Below are 23,746 nucleotides of genomic sequence, written 5' to 3'. Positions count from 1 at the left end.
GCTCCTGCCTGAGCAAAGGAGGATTGAGCCCAGGCTTGCGGGCTCCTCCATGCATGCAGCAGTAACCGTGCCCACAGCCACCAGCTCTGTGTCTGTGCTGTGCTCACTGCCCCAGCAACCAGCTCCAGCTGCAAGGCCAAGGTTGAGGGAGGAACACCCAGCCTGTGGATGTCGACAGACCTTCAGTAAGATATCAGCCCCTACATGTTAGGTCTGATGGGTGCTTCAGTACACTGAGAATCTGCTCTGTCAGCGCAAGCATGCATCAAACGCATATTCTCATTGCATTTAATGTCCCATAGCTGGACAGCGCTGCTGGTCAGCAGGTTCATTCATTGCTTTATGGGCAATCTCTGGCAGAAACAGGAAATAACTGAGCCACACCTCCACAAGCTAACATGCAAACATCCTTGCCGTAGAGGATATCATATGCTCCAGCATGGAGCTGGGAGAAAGGAAATTGCAGAAAAGCTAACACCACCCAAGTGCCGCTTTTCCAGGTAACATGTATAAACCAGAAGAAAGCTAACGCACAAATCCCAGGCCATCCCAGGCTTGTCCAGTCTCAGATTGAAGCTGAGGGATAACAGACGATAGAAGGTCTCATATGAGAATCACAGAATGGTTTGGGTTGGAAGGGACCTTAAAGATCATCTACTTCCTGATCTTGACACGGGCAGGGACATCTCCCACTAGACCAGGTTGCTCAAAGCCCCCTCCAGCCTGGCCTTGAACATGTCCAGGGATGGGGCATCCACAACTTCCCTGGGCAACCTGTTCCAGCATCTCACCACCCTCACAGTAAAGAATTTCTTCCTGATATCTAATCTAAATCTACTCTCAGTTTAAAACACGTACCCCCTCATCCTATTGCTTTATTCCCTGATAAAGAGTCCCTCCCCATCTTTCCTGTAGGCCTCCTTTAAGCTCTGGAAGGCCGCTACAAGGTCTCCCCGGAGCCTTCTCCTTTCCAGGTTGAACAATCTGAAATCTCTCAGCCTGTCTTCATAGGAGAGGTGCTCCGTCCTGCTGATCATCCTCATGGCCCTCCTCTGGACCTGTTCCAACAGGTGCATGTCCTTCTTTTGTTTGAGAGAGGATGGATGTTATGGCAGAAGTTTCTCTACGAGCTCTATGAAAATAGCTTGTAGTCTGGCAGTAAAGGGAAAGTGTAGGATGGAATGTACTAAAGAAAAATCAGTGTTGAAAACATATGAGGTGTTTCAGGAATGGCCTTTAATTGACATAAACAGCAGCTGGTACTGGCTCCCTACAGACTACAGAGCAGTAACTGCAATCAGAATTTGGACAAACAGCTGACTTTCCTACATAAGTGGTTTGATCTTGACTTTTGGCAGGATTTGTTTTCCTTCATGGCACTGCAGTAAGCAGTGATGAGCAGGTAAGAGAGTGCCTCATGCAACTAACTTGCACGTTTATCTCGGCATTGGCATTTATGTCTCACTACAAGTGATAGCATCCCCTACAATCTAAATTTTATTATTTCATAGGCTAAACTAATTTCACTGGGACCATGTTTTACTGCATGAGACACAGAGCAATACTAAACAGAGCATTCACAAAGCCCTAGCTCCCAAGAATATTAATGATAAAAATTGTTAACAGATGTTCTATTATTCCCCTTTGACTACAAGTTTATTTTATTTGTCCATATCAGTTTGGCTACTTGTAGCTGCCAAATAAACATATCTCTTCATAACTGTCAGAGAAAATAATTGCTCCATGATTATACATGCCTAGAAATGATGGAAAGCATATTTTTACTGTTCACTTCAATGACCAGAGGGACAGAAAAATTTTACCTGCAAACGTATTAATCTGAAATCATAAGAAGAAAAAGATCTTACTACTTTGATAAATATAGTACAGAATACATATGATGTGCGATAATGGGAATTCCATCCAGTGTGTACATTGCTAAGCTGACCTTCCAAGCCAGAAGAACCCCTTCCATCGCTTGTGTCTGCCAGGACATCCATCTATAGGCAGTACTGTCCTAATGAGATCACCAAAGAAAGAAGGAAGACATAAGACTGATCCATTTTTTTCACTGCTGCAGCCGGGTGCAATGCAAGAAGTAAACAAGCAGAACCAGTGCTGAAATACAGACTTGGATATATTCATTTTTAGTAATCTAATGTGCTATTAGTGCAGGTAAAAACGTAGTACATAAATGCTGACAGCCTCACATTACATTTACATATCTTCAATTAGCAAGGCGTGAAAAAACTTAAGCGGCTGAAGAGGATGCAGTGGCTGAGAAAGGGGAATGAGAAGTGCTTACCAAAAGCACAGGCTAGTGAAGTTCTCTTCTGACTCTAAGGCAAGTAAGTCTGGGCAACTGAGAGATCTTCACCATTTGGCAGAACCAGCCTCTTTGGAGGGCAGTTCAGTTATTGCATTATATGTTGGCATTTTTGTATATACGAGATCAGATTCAAGCCCTGCATTTCTCAAGGAAAATTAAAATTCTGGTTTAGATGGTAATATTAAATACAACTACATTAGATGAAGGAAAGCAATGCTCCTTTACTGACCTCCTGTAAATCAACAATTTACGGTTTCTGCTTATTACAATATTAGTGGCTTTTTAGATTACAGTGCTAGTAGTCTAGGGACTACAGATATTCATTATGGACTGAAATTATGTTCACTGGACAGATAGCAGTTCCTCAGGATGCTTTTATTATTTAACTACATGAAAATGTATCTATCTGTGAGTAAACATAATAATCTTCCACAGAAAAAAGCAGCCATAAATAAAGACCGTTAGAGTAGTTTTATCATTTATTACTAGAATGTCAGTGTTCTGCGGCAGAGCAGGACCATTCATTTTCCACAAGTGGAAGCACAAGATTTCAGTGACCCTAGCGTGACCTGAATCTTTTTACTTTGCAAAAGCTAAAGGAGAAAACCAGTGTTAGCTAAAGCATCAGTGGCTCCGTTTGGTGATTCATGCACTGGAATTTTAATGCGATACTATCCCTACAAACACGCTTTTAATAAGGCAGTAAACTATGTTTAGGTAAAGAGAAAAAATAATTGCTCCATTTTGGGCCATTAAAGCAGTTTTGTTCCTTACTTTACTCCCATCCTACTTTTTATTTTCATGGAAAGTGCAGAGCTAATAGGAGATGAATTTCAATTAGTCACAATTACAGTTATAATAGGTTACATGCATTAGGCGGCTGGGTTTCATCAGAGAAGCCGCAGCGGCAGCCGTCGGGGCTGGTGCTCGCCCTGCTCCTGGGTCCTCGGCAGCAGGAGGCCCCTCTGGACCCACCAGCACAACCAGCCCGGGGCAAAAGCCTCCAGCCCCAGCTCAGGGACCCCGCGGCAGCCCACCACGCCGCAGCCAGCTGAGGAGCTGGCAGCGGTGAACGTGGCTCACCGCTTCTCCCACGGGCGGTGTTCAGTGGTGCCCAGTGATGGGGCGAGGGGTAACGGGCACAAACTTGAACACAGGAAGTTCAATCTTAACATGAGGAGGAACTTCTTTACTTTGAGGGTAGTGGAGCACTGGAACAGGCTGCCCAGAGAGGTGGTGGAGTCTCCCACTCTGGAGACATTCAAAACCCGCCTGGACGCCGTACTGTGCAACCTGTTGTAGGTGACCCTGCTCTGGCGGGGGGGTTGGACTAGATGATCTCCAGAGGTCCCTTCCAACCCTGACCATTCTGTGGGCTCCTTGAGGAACACCTGCTGCTGACCACCTGCCGGCTTCTCCTGTCACCTCTCCTTGCCTGAGGTGAGGAGGAGCCTGGGGGGAAAGGCTGCAGCAACCACGCTGCTGCTCATCCTTGGTGACGCAGTCACTGCCAGGAGCACCATTCCTTCCACCACAGCATGCACGCAATGCCTCCTGCCAGCACGTGCTACCAGGCTGATCCTGGCTCTACTTACGACCCGCAAAAAAGCATCCACTGATTTCACCCGGAATGAAGTGGTACCCAGTGCTCACAGAGGGAAGAAAAGCAATTAAAACCCCTACCTTAACTCTTAATTAAAAGCTGCTCTCAAAATCAGTGCCACCAAAGGAAGATTTCATCCAATTAGGCTAATAAGAGTCACATTGTGAAGCTCAGTGATTAACACTTTCCCTTAAAAAAACCTCCAGAACTACAGGTGGTCTCGAAGGCACATTCACCCTCCCTCATCCGAAGCTCCATGCACTCGCCGTGCTGGGTGCCAGTGGGAGCTGCTTCCTGCCCAAGCCCTGGGGCTGGCTAGGTGGGACCCCAGAGAAGCTCATCCAGTGGCCAAGCCAGGAGAATGAGGCTTGCACGGCAGGCTCCAGGCTGCTTTCGATAAACGTAGCAAATGGCTGAGTAAGAAGAGCACAAATAGAAGAAAGTTGTGTGGGGAAAAGACCGAGTATAAGCTGAGAATAATTATTATTGTATCTGAAGTGGGAGGATGAAATCTCTATTTCTGTGCGACTACAATAATCAGCATGTATATTTTTACTAGCCACTTCATCTTCTTTAAACATAAGCAAGTCCTATTTTTTAGCATTTTGACTTCTAATGTGTTTAAAGTAGGTTAGCAGGAACTTGACAAACAATACTTTACAGTTTTGATGAGATGAAATATAGGAGGTGTAATATTACATTTACAAAAGGCAAAACTAGGAGCTAGAGAATTTCAGAGATTAGAAGTAAATGCAAACGTAAAACTTTGGCCATCCCAGTAGAGCGGTAACATTGCCTGCAGAGAGCTGACAGACATCCAAATCAATTGCTGAACTCCACAGGAGCCTTCCCTCTGTACCTCCGTGAGCCTGTTGCCTATTAGGCTGTCTCCAGAATAGGCTAGAGCCTTAAAAGCGGACTCATTTTCAGAAAGAGTAGGGAACTTGGATGCAGCTATGATCAAGTCTGAAAGAACAACATTCATAAGAAACATATCCAGAAAACAAAGCAGGGTGAGGAAGAACAGAAACAGAGATAGGTGGAGAAGGATTTCTCCAGCTGGGCACTCTTTTTAGCTTACATCTGCAGAGAACGTGAAGTGGGAAGAGCAATGAAAGAGAACTGGAGCCAGAGGCAGGGTGGGGAGAAAGAGGGAAGCATCACATCTCCCATAGACCACACCTCCAAAAAGTCCCTCCAGACCAGCCTCACTGGGAGTCGTGGATTTAACTTACAACTGAAGACAGGAGAGTGCCTAATTAAGATATCCATCTTTACACTGCAACAAAAGCCAGCGGCAATAATGAAATTATGATTAATATTAATCATAACAAAGGTGCATTCATCCCAAAGCAGATGAGGTGCTCTAAGACTGCTGTTCGCCTGAAGAGCGCTCCTCCCGGGCGCCTTGTGTCCCAGCCAGCGGCTCACTCTCGGGCAGCATTTCTGCGCAGGTGTACTGGAGCGCATTCCAGGACTGGGCACGCACAGATTTACATGAAAGACTAGCAGTAGCGAACACAGAAAACTAACAACCTCATCTGTTTATGCAAACGCAGCTGTGCATATCAGCTGGACATCAGGTAGAACCGTGTGGGCAGGGGCTGGTATCAGCTGGAAAACAGGCGGAGTGGGAGTGCTGAAGAGGCTCTATTTACATGCCCGAGGCCAGGAAGCTGTTTGAGGAAAATGTGAGCAGAAACATTACCATGTTTATTGTCTCCTGTCCTGATCACAGCAAGACTTGAAGGATGATACAGAAATTTCCAGTGTCTTGAGAAGGTCTGCCAAGCGGGACATAAACCTTGTAGAGCACATCAATAACTACCAATTTTCATTATGTTCTCGACAAACAGCCAGGTAAACTACATCTTTAGGAAACTCCTGTTGTTGCACTCAGTCGACAGAAACTTTCTCACAAAGACAGCTTCCCTGCTCTCAACTCTGTCCTAACACAGATCTGGCACCACGGAACTGACTTTAACTCATTTACTGTTTGGTCTCTTTTTCTGTAGTTGAAAGTTTAACTCTGAAACCTGGATGATTCAAGATCTTTTCAATAGCATACGCATTCAGTGAATCAGCTAATGAATGTATGAACAATGCTCACATGAACAGGCTGAGGAAATACAGGTATGGTGGACATCTGCACAAATGCGTGATTTTAAGGGTTAAAAAGAAAATAGCGGGAGCCTGCAGTTCTGTGTGAAAATCTGTAACTGATGTAACTGAACACAAAGATGCCAGATACTGAAAAAACCCCACTTCCTAATTTAGACCTGTTTTCTTTGTGTTATGCCTCAAATCTAGATATTTTTCTATACAACAGAAAAACACATCCACTAATTAAATTATTATTTAATTGGCTAATTAATGACTCCAGCCAGATTTGCATTTGGGACTCATTTTGGTTTATATAATAATTATAGATAATTAATCTATCTCAAGCCTTTCTTTCCCAGCTAAATATGCTGGGTATCAAAAATGACAACAAATTGTAAATTAATCTGGAAAACAAAGCAAAGCAGATGAAAGACTTTGTTAGAATTAATCAGGCACCAATTATACCATGGAATTAAGGAAACAATAAGCCGAGAAAACATTTCTGTAGATGTGCATGTGTTAACGAAAACCCTTACCTTCTGAGTTGACAACGTTTTCTTTCAGCCAGTGCATTGCCTTTAAGCAGTCCTGATCGTCATTGAGAGTAAAATGATTGGAAGGGACTTTCCCTGTGTATCTTTGTGGCCACTTACTTATGACTTCTCTATTAGTTGGGAGTTTCCTGATATCTGCTCCAGTGGGAGACAGGACCTGGAAGAAATTAATAAATAAGTGAAGGAATATATAGCATATATCTTGGAGAACTGTTAAGAATTTAAGATTTAAAAAAAAAGATTTTAAAAAACAATGACACAAGCCATTTGACTACCTAAGGGTTGCTATCCTTGTACATCCTAACGCTTCTTAACATTCAGCACTAGCAAAAGCATCAGTGGCCACAGAGAATAGAGATTCATGCTAGTCCGGGTGCACACACACACACAGGTGCACGCATGTGTATATGTATACCATATTTTCTATAGGATACGGGTGGCCATTTTAAACAGCAGTGCCAGAAGAAGTGAATAACAATACAGGCAGAATGCAAACGAAAGGGACTTCACAGCAAACAGCAGAAACGCATAAATACATGGTTGAGGGATCTCTACAGTTATTTGAACACATACTTTTGAATGACACTTGAAAATTCTTCAAGCGGCAAGACTGCCTCCAACTTTTGTTAGCAAAACTCAACTTTCTAAAACGAGAGAGATTTTGTGCCAGAGAAAGGGACCAAAACCTGCTTGATGGTTAAAATGTCAGGATTCAGTAAAGTATTAATTGTATAATGCTCCTCTACAGTAACAAATTCAATCTGAATTATACAGAGCAAAAAAGGGAATTGTCATCTATGACTTCTATAGCACCAGTGATTAATGTCGTGAACAATGTTCTCACTGCCAATTGGATCAACTGAAATACTATTTGGTCATCTAAAACCAGGCATGACATCAAAAGAACTTACCCAACATGTAAATCCTCTTAATCGTAATGAATAATGTTTTTCTAGGCATTAATTTGACTGGTTACCAAATAAGGGACCACTTATAAAAAGGATGGACTACAGCTCTGTGTAATAAAACAGAAACCAGACGGTAAAAGTAATTCCCTCCTATTTTTTGTAGAGCTTAAAAGTGAGACTAGATGACATCAGGTTTTCTTCTTGAAGGCTGAAGAAAACCAAGTTTGCCCCTGCTTTCTTTATCTTTCTTTCTCCTCCAGTTTAGTTACTTGCCATAACTTATTTTGCAAGGCAGATTTACCTCCAAACTTCTTCTACTAGGAGCACTTAAAGTCATTCAGACCATACTTCAACTTTTGTTTCATCCCTGTTGAACAGTGAATATGGATTGTTGTTTATAGCGTGGCTCTACTCTGAAAAGCGATTACAGAAAAACTGGGGCTTTCTTGCTCCACAAATGTGTTGCACACGTGCAGTCCAGATTTCACTATGGGGCTGAACATACCTAACATTCATGTTTGTGACTTATGGTGAACAGCACTGTAAAAATCTGTAGATACACGCTCAGTTTGATCTCCTGATTTTAAAGGCAAAACACCTTACTTGCGATTCCTATCCAAAACCAACGAGTAAAGCAAAAATCACTGCAGGCAACGAGGCTATACAAAAGACGGCTGTTTGGTTTACATAGTTTGAAGGCCACGTGACGATACACAAGAAAGAAGAAACCCTGCCTGGGATGTGTGAGTCAAAGCTGGGCCTGTAGGGCTGGAGAGGAGCTTGATTCCACATTTCAGATGTAACTAAGGGTCTGCTTCAACCTCACTGGAAACTTCACTGTGTGCTACGATAACATACAGCACCATGTACATGCCCAGGCATGGTCATTATGTGAGATGAGTAATTAATTTGATAAGGAATTCTCTCCATTGCCAAAACTAGGTCAAATGGTGCTAGACCAGCTGGAGTTAAGTCTCCTGTGGCTGGGGCCACATGTCAATTGAGTCTACTCTTCAGCAGGTTTAATGGTCACGGTAGCAAAAATACTGGCAGATTTGCTTAATATCTGACACTGAGTAGTGACATCGCTGCTAGAAAATTTTGTAAAACCTCTCATGTCCTCCGAATTCTATAACCACACTGAAACAGTACAACCTGTGACACTGAAGGGCTGCAAACTTTCTGGCTGTACATTTGCTGAGGACTACTCTACTGCTTTTCTAATCACAGAAACACTATTTACTGTAAAAACTGAATATATTATTATGTTTTTCACTCTGCATACAATCTTACCTGGTATTTCTGTCCTGTACAGAGAACAAGGTAGTCATATGGTATTTTTTTCTCCTTGGAAACAACTACATATTTGGCAGCACGATTTATGCCAGTCATTTTACCAACCACAACGTTAACCCAGGAACAAAGTGACATCTGTGCATAATCTTCATCATTAAAACAGTGGCTGTGAAGAAAGAATATCTGTAAGTGACATTTCAGCAGCTGACAGCAGGCATTAATTAGACATCTGGTGAGTTAGCCAGAGTCCCCTAGTGGTTCAAGTCTGTTCTCTCGCTGTGAGTTTACAGCGGTCTATAGTAAAAGATTAGTCATTATGAAATACTCAGTTACAAATTGACAACTTTCTGCTAAAACCAAACAATCCCTCCCAGCACTGGGCCATACAGCCACGTAATTTAAAAACAAAGTCAGAAATATATGCTTTACTCTGCTTTTTCTTTGCAGGCTGATGTGAGGAGATTTTGCACCTGCAGAAAAGGTATTTTAACAGTCTAATTCTTGCCCCTATACAAGACTCCTTTTATTAAGTGTTTTTCCACTTCTGCTTCATTTGGTATTCAGCTTCACCAGTAGTGAAGACTATGGCGAGACACAAATGCAATGAAGGCACCATTGGCATTTTAACATCCACATTCCAAAGTATTAGTTTGAAAAGTTTAAAAATAAATAGAAAGCTAGGAAAACGGTTGTCAGAGCTAGAAGTAGATCTCAGATTTTCTCTTGGTGACCCATTTCCAAATGAGCTTTTCCAAAATGCAAGAGTGAAAAATTCCGAAAACATACTAAACTGACCCTCTACCCCCAAACTTTCGAGTCTCTAAGATGCAACTGAATTCCTCTGCAAGATGAACTGAATATTAACAGGCTATCCAAAAGAAAACAAAATTAGCACGTAAATGAAAGACATGAACAGTGCAGATGTGAAAGATATTAATCTTTGCTAATTTGTAACTGTACAACAATTTATTCTTAATGAAATTGAGGAAGCAACTTTTATAAATTTAAGGCAATTACCTTGAGTGCCAGGTAACAAACAATAGAAAAGTTTGTCTGTATTAAGAAGCAGAGCTTTGTTCCATATAGTGGTTATGGTTTCCAGGGGGTTTTGTCCTTGAACATCTTATGGACTAAGTGTTGTCCAAAAGAGACACCTCAACAGAAATCTGATTTTTCAGGGTGTGTATAGTGCGCACGTTCTGAGCACCACGCTCTGGCAGCGTTCACTCAGTATCAGTACCCAAAAAACTAAGGAACCTAAAATCACTTGTAGATTTTGAAAATCTCAGGCAAGGTTTACTTTTGCAGCTCTTAAATTTCAGCAGTGTTACAGCCTGTTTTCAGTGTAAAGTATCATATATATCCCTATGTTTGATGGAAGTATCAAAGATCTGGAAACTGGTATTTTAAAAGCCAATTTTGAAGCAAAATCCGAATGGAACAAGCCCTCTTTAATGCCTCAATAATGAAAATTAAAATTATTTCCAAAGGTCTTTTATGACTCAGAGTATGCCCCCAGCCTGCCCAACTAAGTAAATACCAGAATACTTATTTATTATTGCATTCATACTACCCTCTCTGCTTAATAGACTTCTGGAAAGACAAAGATTCCTGAAGATAAAATACTTCAACACAGATGTACAATAGACACATCATCATAAAATGCATGGAGGACCAGAGAGATGATATTTTCAACAAGGTCTGTTATGACTCTTGAACACCACTGAGTCTTGCAATAGCCCATTATGAAAATACACAGTACGTTGCTGGCCATTCTGCAAATCCAGCTAGACTCAACTCAATACCTTCCCGACACTGAAAACTTAAACCAGGCAAAATTCTGTTAGATTAGGTTCTTTCAGTAGAACTGAGGAGTAATGTTTATTCTAAACCCATTTACAGCTTTGTAGATGGATGAACTCACAGGATCTAGTGAAAAAGAAAGCAACAGGTTTTAAACAAGCAAAAAAGATGAATGGCTGGTGTTCCAGAGACGTCTGGTTTATAAGATGAGAGTGACATGGCAAGAGGATGGAACTTGCACATCCTGTGTGAAAGGGAGCCGAGTCTCACCCCTGCTAGCACTTCACACCTATGAGACAAGATGGGAATGGCCAATACAGAAATCCTGGGCTTCACCCAGTCTGTGATCCAAAGTCACTGCCAAATAAAGCTCACGGCCATTCACAGGCTCAATAACTTTCCTTTCTATTGATACTGAGTGATGAAAAATATTCCACTTTCTTCCACAGTACTAAATGTAATGTGATTAAATAGAAGGGGACTCAGCTCATGTTCAAGCACTTGAGGCCTTTATATAATACCAGTGACTGCAGCAGAGAACGCTAGAGAAAGACTCAGCACTAATAGCTGTTACTTTGACATTAGTACCAGAATATACATTCTAAAACTGATTGCTACACGTTAATTGTTGTTACCGAGTTCCCAAAATTGTCATATGGGATGCCACAGAAACAAATAAAGTTGCTTTCATGACTTGAAGAATTTTAGAGCTGACCGGCGAGGCTTTCTGAGGTGCTCTGCCTCCTCTGCACTCACAAATACCAGAGGCAAAGAAATAAGGGAAGAAAACCACTGACAATTCTAAACTGTAATCATGCAGAAATCTATAAATAAAATGGACATCAAGGACAGATGACGGTTTTCAAAAGCACCTTTATAATTGAGGTGCACAGCTCCCAGGAGACTGACACTCCAAAATCACAGGGATGCTTTCAAAAAATCATACCCTGCAGAGTTCAATTTTCACTCTTAATCTGCTTTCAAATTTTAACAGCTAATTCTGGCGAGGCAGCTATGAACCGCAACTTTCCATCAGGAAGGATGTTTTGTTATTACAACTCTTTTTTACAGTATACTTAGGAAAAAGAGAACATGCATTTATGTGAGCATATAATCCCTTCATTGACTATGTTTGTACTTAAACACACCTCTTTTACAATCAAAAAACCCCACAACTAATTCAGGTAACTACTTGCAAAAAATTCCTTGACAGGGCAAATATCCAAATGAGATAAGGTGGTTTTAAACAGGTTCACATCACACTATTTTCACGTGTTTGTAGAGATTTCATTTTTAAGGTTCAGTAGACATTGAGTTCTTTTGTCATTTAAAGAGCTGGCCCTTTAGTACATTCCCGCTTACTGAGTGAAAGGTTCCCAAGAGTCACATGCCAAATCTAAATAAATTATACTAAGTCCATTTCCCAGCTATTCAAAATAACCAATTCCTTTAATTCTATACTGCTCAACATCCAGAACAATCATGTTCCTTTCTATCACTACTCCAAAACAAAAATAAAACCATCAAAACAAATACAGTAAATTTAAGTGAGAATGACATCCTGTGAATTTTAATGAGGTAAGATTTTATCCTACTAAATGGAAGATGTTTTACTTATTGGCAAACAAGAAAACTCGTAAAATGTTTGACCACTCAGTAGCCACAAGCATAGCTATCTTTCACAATCTTCCCTTCAGCTGTTTTGTACCAGAGCCATGGCTCTGCCAGCCCAGGGGAGGTAAGTGCGAGGGACAGCCCTCCGCCTGGGACTGGGGATAGACTTCCACAGTCCAGTGACTGGCACACAAATAGCTCACAAGCAGCAGAATTGATGCAGCACAGTTTGTCCCAATTTATCAACAGCAACAATCCTAAACTTTGCCCCATATACTCAGCAAAATTCCCACTATCATCACTTCATGGAAGTTGAAAACTAAATGATATTTTAAAAGCAAGCATACATCTTCTGTCATTTTTCTTTAACCTGGAGATCTAAGCAATCTAAAAAGTCTTGGAAAGCAGAGACCAGTGTCCTGGTATAACACAAGGCATTGCCGTCCTGAAGTTACTGCTCTAGCAGTATTTCCCTAGTGCGAATGCACGTTGTGTAGACAGATTGGATTAATTTGAGGCTATCTGTCTATGTATCTATCTAAAAATTAGGACAAGTTTACAAAGAATTACCAAGTGTTATGTTTTCCTTTGAAGCTACAGAAGTGTTTAGATATTAAATCAAACCTGTTAATTAAAAATCTTCTATGTTTGGAGCCCAGTAGGTCTTTTCCTGGAAGGCCACGAACTGAAATCAAGGTCAGATTGTTGAACTTCAGATGTGGACTGTGGAAAGAAAAACAAAATGCCACACAGTTCAACCAGTGTAAGTTTGCCGAGGCTCTGTTCGGTACAAGCATAATGCGAGTGCATTTCAATGTATGGTTACACACAGCGCTTACAGCTTAGCTTCCCAGTCCACCACCGTCACTTTCGAGCTCTGCAGCATCCAACACAATACTGCCTCAATCCTGACAGAGATATTTAGACTCTATCATGCAACTAACAAGCTCCGTTCCTAAGACCTTACGGCAGGACTTACCTTCCATGACTACAACAGGTACTGTAAAACCACCAAGCCTTTGCTCTAACACCTTTGCTGTTCATAGCTCACCTTCTACAAGCTGCAGGAGAGGAAAAAAGAATTCCTGGCAACTGGTAATTTGTCTGCTTCCTGCAACAGGTCTACTGAAATTAGGAGGGCCTATCAAAGAAACATCATAGATTTTAATTCCGTGTTCAGGAGGAAACAGAAAGTAATTCCTTTACAGAGGCCAGATACAAAGTGTTTTGTTATTTTGCTAAGGTGCATGTGTCTTTGGGCACAAAAAGAAGAATACTTTCCACCATAGTTTCATTAATGCCGGAGCGTGGGGGGGAACAAGACTGACAGTATGCTGAACTAAATGTGATCTGACATTTAAAAACAAATAAATATTATGAGTGATTAAGCCTTCTAATCTTCAAGGCTTTCTGTAAGTTAAGTATGGATTGATGCAAATGGTACAAAGGAATCAGAATATTTTTTATCAACCAATGTTAATTTGTTATTCATACATTTAAAAAATATATTCAAACAAAGTTAAAGGTCATACTTAAACCAAGGAATTTCAAGGTTATGGCTGCCCCTCTCAAAATGCATATTAATAGTTTAATTCTGGATTATGGATTATCTATGGTAAATCTCCATGCATACTCAGGCCGAGTGCAATGTAATAAATAACCTTAATGTAACAGAGTGCATATATTTATACAGATTATGGGCCTGATTCTCATTTAAATTAAGGTCACTCTGCAGAGGTGGGTGTAAATAGAATTTGCTCTTCATTTACAGCCACATTATGCTGGCTGAGTGATACAAAGTGGTCTTCATGTAAATGAGAGTTAGCCCGATACATTAAGCTGAATTTAAAGTATACAGAATGCCATCTGCACTCATGGAGCACTCCTAGTGGGGTGCAAATGGGAACAATTACTATAACTTTATACACCACAATAGTATGACTCCTTGGCATCCAGTTTACATGTAATTATGAGGAAAATTACTGCAACAGTATATAAACATCCTAGACGTTCTCCTATCCTGCCTCTCCTCATAGCTATGAGGTTTCTTTTCAGCTTAGAGCTGAAATCCTCTCTGTACATGCTGCATGGCCTCTTGCCAATAGGTCTCCAAATGTTATTGTAGCACATCGATTAAGTTTAAATTACATTAACAATATTTAGGACGAAAATGTTGCAAGCAAGCATCAGAAAAATGGCAGAATGAAGGTCCTAGGCAACATTAATACGCCTCTTTTGCATGATCGCACGGTGATGCACTTTATTGATCTGGTCACATACTATTTTCTTCTGCAGATGCTCTACCTCTATTTAGTCCATACGCAGTCATCCAGTATTTCCCCAGTCATATGGTATTTGTTCAGTTCTTCCCCATTGAGCGTGAGGCTTCAATTCAGACCTTTCACTCAGTACGATTTACTAACTAATGATTTACTTCTACCTCAGCGCTCCCATGGCATTCCCATATGCCCCAAACATTAATTCATGATTCCCATTCATTAATCTTGCAGGCATCAAAATGTTGATTAGCATGTCCTTAGAATACCGTGATGAAATGAGTCATATCTTTGATTCCCATTTTACATTGAGAAAAATCAAGGCACAAAGAAAATTGGATTAAAGCTATGAAAAAGGCACGCTGACGTCGGAGGCAGAACTGAAGAGACCCAGAGGCCGGTACTTGGCACTGCCCCGTGCTCAGAGTGCGGGCACACTGCCCTCCCGGGTCCAAGGAGCTGCAGCGCTCCGTGCACAATTTCATGCAAAGAATGGTCACGTTTTCAGAGGAGTAAAATTCTTCTTCAGCTAAGAATCAAAGTTTGTTAAATGTTTAAGCGCAGGCTGGCATTTGTGAAAATTACCACAATCTTTAAATAAAGTAAGTAAAAACCCCTAATATCCTGTATTGCAAAAGCTTCAGAACTGTAGATGGTATGCCTAACCTTAGGATTTTAAATATATATACAGGCACTTAAATACAAGCCTGCAAACTACAGGCAAACTGTTGGAGCTTCGCCACGGTTACTGTCAGGCTCTAGCACACAAAGTTGCAGAGCGGTAACAGGTTTGAGTATTTTGACCAGTGATTGTTATGCACATTACCACACTCTATATCATTCTCCCTTTTCCTCTATATAGTATTATTTCTAGGCTAACAAAAGGATGGTTTATTTATTATGGCTTTTGATTCCTTACTGCTGCCTAAAAGCTCTTAATAACTGAAAAACAACAAAGGCTCCGAGAAACAGGTAGCGCACGTTCAGAGAGTGAAGGTCTTACATGCTTCTAATATACATAACAACGCCTAATATGCAGTAGGGTAAAAGCAGAGGTTCCCATTTGGTGAAAAAGTCTTCAAGTTAAGAGCCTGAACCAACGCAACATTAAACAAGTGCACCTGCATTTTAGAAGCAAATAATTCCAGCAGGGATTTATGTTGCTGTGGATACAAAAGGAAGAACAGCTCAAAGATAGTGGGAGAGCAGGGAGGGATTAGAGTATCTAGGGAAATAAGTAAAAGATATTGGGTTTCATAGCAGAGTTCTAGAGAACAGCTACAAGAAAATGTCTAAACACCCTTGCCCTCAAAATAAAATAGGCTTGCCAGTTTACTATGAGCATAATCAAAGGAACAAACAAAAAAGTTTTCGTACATTATTTATATGGCATTTGTGAATCTGTTAGAATATTCCTTGCTAGTTTGTCTTGACTTTTTGCCTGGTATCTTGCTACCTTTTCTTTTCCTGTGTGTGCAGTATGATGATGGAAGCTTAGATGGTGGAAACTGCCTGAACAAATGATTTAATTAATTGCTTTCACTAAGCCCCTCATTATCACAAAAAAATAAGTCAAGTCACTTTTGTTACAAAAAATAAGGTGCAGTGAAGCAGTCTACAAGAACCTAAGCATTTCAGTTTATTTCAAATGAAGCATCACACTTTTTTTTTCCCCCCAGTCATTTATAAAAACTAAAATAAAAAAGGGTGACAGAAGATAATGCTTTATCTGGCTACCAAAATCAGTAGCTATGTCCACTATTCCCTTGTACACATAATCTTTAAACAATAACTTTAATATCTGGATTTATAGACTATCCAAAAGTAAAGTCCTAATTATACTGTATCCTCATGTAAAAATGGCAGCTCTAGATCATTCTAAAAATGGTAACAAATAGTCCGTTTTCAGCCTAGATGCTGAGAGCTTAGATGTGATAAATTCTTGCATTAATGAAACTTTGAAATCAGAGAAATCTCTGTCCTGCAACAAAAAAAACCAAAGGAACTTTACGATTTTTGTGGGGAGGAAGGAGCCCAGAATGAGAGATGATGATAAAATAGCCCCAGCAGGCAATAACCTGGTGTTCAAGGCACAGAAACACAAAGTGCCCAGGTATAAGTCTCACTGTAAAAGGCAGATATAGACAGTAGTTCTCCTTTTCCCAAATAATACAACAATTCATCCAAAGTAGGACGTTTTTTTTTTTTAAAAAAAGAACTATCAGCACCCCAAGCATTTCAAAGATAAAGTTATGACTTCTCCAAAAGGAAAAGATTTGCTAACAAATTTACCAGCTCTGCACAAAACTACAAATAGAAATGCTCAGCTTAACAAAGGTTACTAATATTAATAACAGAGAACCCCACTCATTCATATTTTCACTAAAGGACAATAAAGCACAATATAACAAACAAAATAAGCAAATAAATAAAGGTCAATAAATTAATAAATAAATAAAGCACTATAGACTTTGAGTAATCTTTACGAGTAATGTGTTTTCATATTGCCAATACACTAAATTGCCTTTTTTTTTTCCTTGGACAAAGCCCATTGCTTTCACTGGCAGAGCTGTAAAAGCCTTTACCCTTCTCTCGACTTCCTCCCGCTCTCTGGGCAGCTGTATTTGACTCAGACAAGTAAGAACCAACACAAAATCAAGAACAAAGATATGTGAAAACACAGTAAAACCATTTCCCTGTGTGATGCTACGTGATGCCATTCTAGTAGTATGAAGGCTCTGCAAGTGATCCTACAACACTTGGTTATTAAGCTTTTAGTAAGAGAGTCAGTAACAGAAGCAGCAGAAAGGGTTTATTGTTTGTATCAACAATTACCAAAAGTGTCTGTTTTCAAGAGCCTTATGTAAGTGCATCAATTACAGACCTCAGAACAGGATTTCAGCTTAACTGCTGACCAACAGATGTCCATCTAGAAGTTATCCCTCTTTAATTACGAGTAAACAAAGATAAGCCAGTTCTCCATTGGATCAAACTTAGGAAAAAGTGTTAAGATTGTGAATGAATTTGCTCAATGAAAGAGGGCATAACAATAAAGTCTTTACTGGGACACTTTTAAATGCAAGGCTCAAGAAAGGGGTTTTCCACATATTCGTTTGTTCTGTAAACTGTGCCCATGATGACTCTTCCTCTCAAGACCAGTGATAGACATATCAAGAACACCACCAACTGAAATAAAGAGCTAAGTGAATCTCATTGTCAGTAGCTCACATTTAATTTGACTGCCACTTTTGACATCAGGGGATGGATATGGCAGTTGTTTACTTCAGTGAGAGAATTCACACCTTTTTCTTCCCAGACCATGACTATTTCTATTCCAAGATAGGCCACAACATTGGTGAAATTCACCATTCATTTCATTTCAGAAAACTCTTCTAAATTGTTCAGAAAACACATTAAAAGGAAAATGTTTAGTTCTGATTTTGATTTTTAAAAAAATCAAGATGTAATTTCTTTAAAAACAAGAGCCTCTTTTTTAAATGACACTTCAGCAAAATATTTCTTCATGTCCCAGTTACTTCCTCCTGACAGCAAAACAATGTTCTCCCTTCAAAAACTTATATTTTGATGTAACAGTGCTTTTTACTAAAGCACTGTTTTTTCAGAAACCTCCCACCAGGTTTACTGGTGATTAATTTTATCAGATGCTGTATTCCAAAGAAGAGCAATCTATAAGCCCAAGCCATGAAAGCCACCACTATCACCACTTTTGACATCTTAGCAAGAATCCATTAAAAAGCTAAGTAGTATTTACTTTGACCTTTGATCAACACCCTTCAAGGATGCTGCAAGTGTTTCTCTCCCCCCAGCTGGCAGCTCTTCCTCACTGGGTCTTTCTCCAAACTTTAAACTTGATGGCTTAACTCTACACAGGATTTGGAGGCACCCCCTTGGTGTTGAAGTCTAGTGCCTACTATCATAAGACACAAAAAAAAAAAACCACAAACTTTCCATAAGCTTTACATGCACCATTTTGAAGATAACTACATTGTTTGCCCCCACTATGCCGACTGGAAGATGTTCTTTTTTTCCACAGTGTCAATTCTCTCTAACTTCTGGCCCATATTTGTTGGGTGCACATTTATATCTACTTGAACTGAATAAGGACATAAATCACAAACTTAAAAAGTTTGCATTTTTTCATGTTTCAAATGGGCTTATTCTTGCAAACCTTCTATTGCCCCTGGACGTGCCACTTTACCTCCTTTTGTTCAACAAATATTTTCTACTTCCTTCTTCTTTGCTCTCACTAAAACCTGTGCCCCCTCCCTGACTCTAGCTCATGTGGTATCCCTCCCCTTCCTCAACACCACATCTCAAAAGCTGTTCCTCTCCAGTTAAATTTTGATTTTCCTGCTAGGGTAGATCAATTAGTCCTCCCACTTTTTACCCTTTAACTGGTTAGCCCTAGAGTCCCTTCCATTTTAATGCTTGTCTCCCTTGTGTCCTCTGTGCGGACCCTTTTCCTGGACAATATAATTAAAAACGTTAGCAACTTTGCGCTGCATTTCAATTATTTTATTAATTGCTCCTTTTTAGGTAGCTTTACATCACCCCACGATCTTGATTTCTCCCTGAATATTACCAAACACGTCTTTTTCCAGTTTCTTCTTTCAAACTCCTATCCATATCATAACTCATTTTTCTGAAACAACTCAGCCACCCTTCTGTCACTGCTTTTATCCCTTCTAACCACCTCTCATTTCCCAGCAACTCTTTTTGCTTTCCTCACCTATGTCAACTCAGCTTTCCCTATTCTTTTTCGCACCGTCTTCTCTAGTGATTGTGGCTTTTTACTGTAATTCAGTTGAGTCTTTTTTCCTTTGTTAGACTAATTCTTTTCCACGCTTTGCTTCTCAACCCATGTTGACCTTTGCAATTTTACCACTAAGATCTTCTCCGTCCCTTAACCACCTCTGGTTAAGCTTTCTCCTAGAAGTCTCTTTGACTTTGCATGTTGCCAGTACTTGCAAGGTGTATACCAGGCTTTGAATGTGCCTATCAATTAACACAATTAACGTACAAACACTGGAGTACAGCATTTAACAGAAAACTTCTAACACAACTTAAAACTAAGTCTTATGTACTTGCTTATTTACATATCTGCCTATTTACTTTTAGTGTAATATCACTTCAGGCTCAAATGTGAACTGCCTTAACATTCTGCACTGAGAAATGCTGTGAGCATATACTGAATTTTTGTAGCAATGTACCAATCAAATTTTGACTCATCTAACAACCCAGCTGCAGATTTCTTAGGAGGCTCTTTGAAAAACTATAGTATTCCCTCAGTATCTGTGTTTTTTCCAGGATCTAGCTTCTTAAAATCAGCGTGGCAAAGTCTTTACGGTATGAACTGTTATGTGACCGAACACGAAAAAAATCTAAAGAGTTCTTTTCTTGGCCCATACAAAATACATAACTGAATCAGACACATCCATATACTTATGTGGGAATGTCCACAGCTACAAAGTTTACAAGATTAGCACTACCAACCCAAATGTAAGTTGGCTCTGAATTCGACTAAACCAAAGTGCCATCCAACCACCGCTTTATTGAGAGCATTTCCTTACTAAAATTTCAATTTCCATGCCATAAATGTTTCAGCATTTCAGCCTGTTCAAAGTATAAAACAGGGCAATTATTTTTCTAGACAGAAAATGAGGGATATCTCATGATGGGCTTGGTAGTTACAGTCTCTAGCTGTTTCAATCTAATCACCTGGCAGATTTAAAATCGCAGTTGAGAGACATCAACACCTTTTTCCACAAATAAAGATACCATAAATTGGGCAGTAAAACTAGACTGTGGTTGAAATTTTGTTGTTTTGTCTGCTCCTGTGTCAATGTTTCAGTAAATAACATACACTGGAAATTCCAGCTTATTAATAGGACATTTTTAATTGGTCATTATTGGCCAATCATGTTAAAACTAAGGTGGGGTTTTTTATGGCCGTCTACTTGCCAGACCCCAATTTTCCATATTATTGCAGAGGATGTGAATATTTTGACTTTGTGATGTTGCTTGGTGCAGATTTGGCAATGCTGCCTTCACAGAGATGAAGAAGTATCTACCCTAGAAAAGCCCGTGGATGGCAAAAGATAGACTTCTCTTGAATTTGAAGGGCTTGAGATCTGTACCACTGTTTTTGTCCTAGCGTATGGCCATGGACCATACATTCTCCTCCTGACAGCTAAAGCACACAGAAAGAGAAGATACTCATAAAAGTTGCATGCTCTGAGGCACCACCCCAGTGCCACATCCTCCTGACAGAAAGCTGGCAGCCCAGGAAGGACAGGGACATGGCTGGTGGAGGAGTCAGCCGGGCCAAAATTCCTGATCTCAAACATCTGCATGTAGCAGCTGCGGATCTGGGCCTCGCAGCACCTCCGGCCCTGGCAGCCTGATGAGCACAGCTGCCTCGCTGATATTGCATCCCTTAACGTAAAACAGCTCTGAGAGGTGCAGCACCGCAAAGCCATCTAATGCCCATCTCTTCACCAGGGCAACATGATATTTCTCCAACAGCTCCTTCCCAAACAGCCATGCCCTGTAGCTCCCATGAAACTGAAATTATGCCTGATTAATGCAGAGATGCTACTGACCACCACACTCCTAGGGAAACAAACCGCACAACACGATGTGTTACAATTCACACCACAATGCAGCGTGGTAACATGGGTACTGGAAGCAATCGAGCTACAGCACTGTGGAGCTCCATCTAAGCTACCCAATTGACGTTAGAAGTTTGCAGAATCTAGGTAACACAGCAGGCAGTAAAGATTCACCATCTCATTACTGTATCTTATGTGCTCCCGACTCTCGTTTCAATGTAAACTGCATTCAGACTCACCTCCTTCCTGGGATCTGGAGGGTAATCACAGCAATCCAGAACAGGAACCTTGAAATTTCAACTCATCAAGCATTCAGAAAAAACAAGCAAGTACCTTCGAATAGCAATGTTCACTTGTCACAACCCTCACTCTGCCCGTTAGAGTACATAGATATACGCACACATATGAACAGGAATCAAACCAACACTAATCGCTGGAGGGAAGGATCACAACTTAACCAGCCAACTAATTTTTTCTCCACTGTAGCAGTATGAACAGTCTTCTGTGCTTCAAAAACAACCCATAGGCAGTTTATAGACTGCTTTGAAGAACTCAGTAGTTATACCTCCACAACAACTCTGGGATACATACTTCAAACAAAGAAAAATAAATATGAACAGAAGAGAAAGTACATCGCCTCCATCGCTTTAGCACAGAACTGGAAAACCTAAATGCAGTGTTTGCACTTGGAATGCTTCTTTATTTGCTTTGAAGTGCATTGATCAGAGAGCTACCAGATGCTTCGGGTAGTCAGGTTACCAAGCTCTGTACAGAGCTGTTGAAACAGCCATGCTAATGTCATACTTAGTCACCAGAAGTATGAGAGATTCAAAATATAATTCTATAAAAATTCTTATGACATTTCAATTTTGAAACAGGCCTTTTATGAAAAAGACTACTATTTCCAAGATCAGTTTTAACATGCAACAAGTAGTTATGAGCATTCTATACATAAATAGTAGCAAAAGAAAATCTACAATTACTTACAAATGTAAAGTGTGAAAGAATAGCTTGGGGTCAGACAAACGCTTGCATATGTTTAAAGGGCAAGTACTTGAAGTTGAAATAATCTTATTTAAGACTGAAAACTGTCTCTACAGCAAGACTATAACTACGAAATAACCACATATCAATGCTAATTGAGTATCATTTTTTGGCAGCGGCATGTCAAATGGCTGTTAGGAAGGCTGATCTTGACCCATATCCTCTCCCCTAGTTTATGTCTGGTATCAGTCACTGACAGTGTTCATTGTGATCCTGACTGCGCAACAAGGCGAGATATGACCTATCTTATTTATCTCTGTCACAACTCGATCTCTGTTCACCAGAAATGACGGAAGGCAGCAATGTCTGAAGGACGCAGGCCCGGTGACACTGAACACATGGTCGACTACAACATTGTTCTGGATTTGCCTTGGTATGAAAAAAAAGGCAGTCAAAAGGAAGCACATGTATATCAATTCATGTGGCAAAGATAGATAGTAAAAAACAATGAAGATCACTAAACCATTCATTACATGTTAGCTCTGTGATCAGCAAGTAAGCACTAACTATTTAATTAGTCAACTAATTAGTGACAGGCAACATGGAAGGCTTCAGATGTTCTCAGACAAATGCAAAGATAAAAAGCCTAATTAAACAGCAAGCATTATGCTAACTATTGCCAAATAGGACAGATGTGCAGGATATTGTATAATACTGTGCTGCCAGATAACGGCAGTCATAGCTGTTCCATCAGAAACCATGTTTTAAAAACCCCTGCCATTTCTAAGCTAATCTTAGATACGTTTAACTCACAAAGGGAAAAACTGTCCTGCAGACAAAACCTCACAGATTTACTGTGTTAGATTCTAATTTACAAAAGAAGTTCAGGGCTTTGACAAAAACATACGTTAACCCATCCGCTTTTTAAAGGCAATAATTATTTTCATGCACCCACACGGAAAGGCAAATACATTTCACAACATTTTCATACAAGATACTGTGATCTTAGCCACCATTCATTTATTGCTATTTTGTGTAGCATATTATGTATATTTCCAGCGTCCTCAGAGAGTAAAGTCATTGTTTACACCAGAGGTTGGATTAAGGAGGTTTTCGAAATCATGGATTAAAAAGGGTTTTCCCTGTAATCAGAAGACAATAACGCTTTCCACAGCTATATGCAAAGAGGTGGATAAAAAGCTAATTGGTTCACTACACTGGAACCAATGACAAGATACTGCTGTGAGCAAGCTTTTTGCATTCTTGCAGCCAAACTTCAATCACCTGCTGTCAAGGCATACTAGTTAGCATGCTGTTCTGTGAATCATCCACCACAATAAACTGAAAATGCCTTTTTTTTTTTTTTAACTGTATATTCTTCTGGCCTAACACTGCTGTCATGACCATTGTTCTTAAATTATAAAAGAAAACAAGAAGAAACACACACAAAAAAAAAACCCGCCCTCCTGCTAAAGTAGTATTTAGCAATGAGGTTATTTTTTAAAGCATCTCGGTACTTGGGAATATGAAAAGATTAAAATGCTGGGCTATAGCTTACATCCATCAGGATATACATTTAAGGGAACAGTGGTTTAACTGAGGACTATGTAACTCAGTATCCCCAATTCTAGCTGTTCGCAGGTT

At 40.2% G+C, this 23,746-nt stretch overlaps 1 protein-coding gene across 1 annotated transcript in view; it reads right to left on the bottom strand.

The window, feature by feature from the left end:
• CFAP61 (cilia and flagella associated protein 61) overlaps positions 1-23,746 on the bottom strand; it is a 108,928-nt gene that overhangs the window by 27,932 nt on the left and 57,250 nt on the right. The window contains 3 exon segments of the mRNA XM_009886047.1: positions 6,572-6,746; positions 8,791-8,959; positions 12,835-12,933. Of these exon segments, the coding sequence (XP_009884349.1) occupies positions 6,572-6,746; positions 8,791-8,959; positions 12,835-12,933 (443 nt within the window).

This window comes from Charadrius vociferus, unplaced genomic scaffold (assembly GCF_000708025.1).
Source record: "Charadrius vociferus isolate BGI_N301 unplaced genomic scaffold, ASM70802v2 scaffold455, whole genome shotgun sequence".
Taxonomy (NCBI): domain Eukaryota; kingdom Metazoa; phylum Chordata; class Aves; order Charadriiformes; family Charadriidae; genus Charadrius; species Charadrius vociferus.
This window is presented reverse-complemented; position numbering and strand designations above follow the sequence as displayed.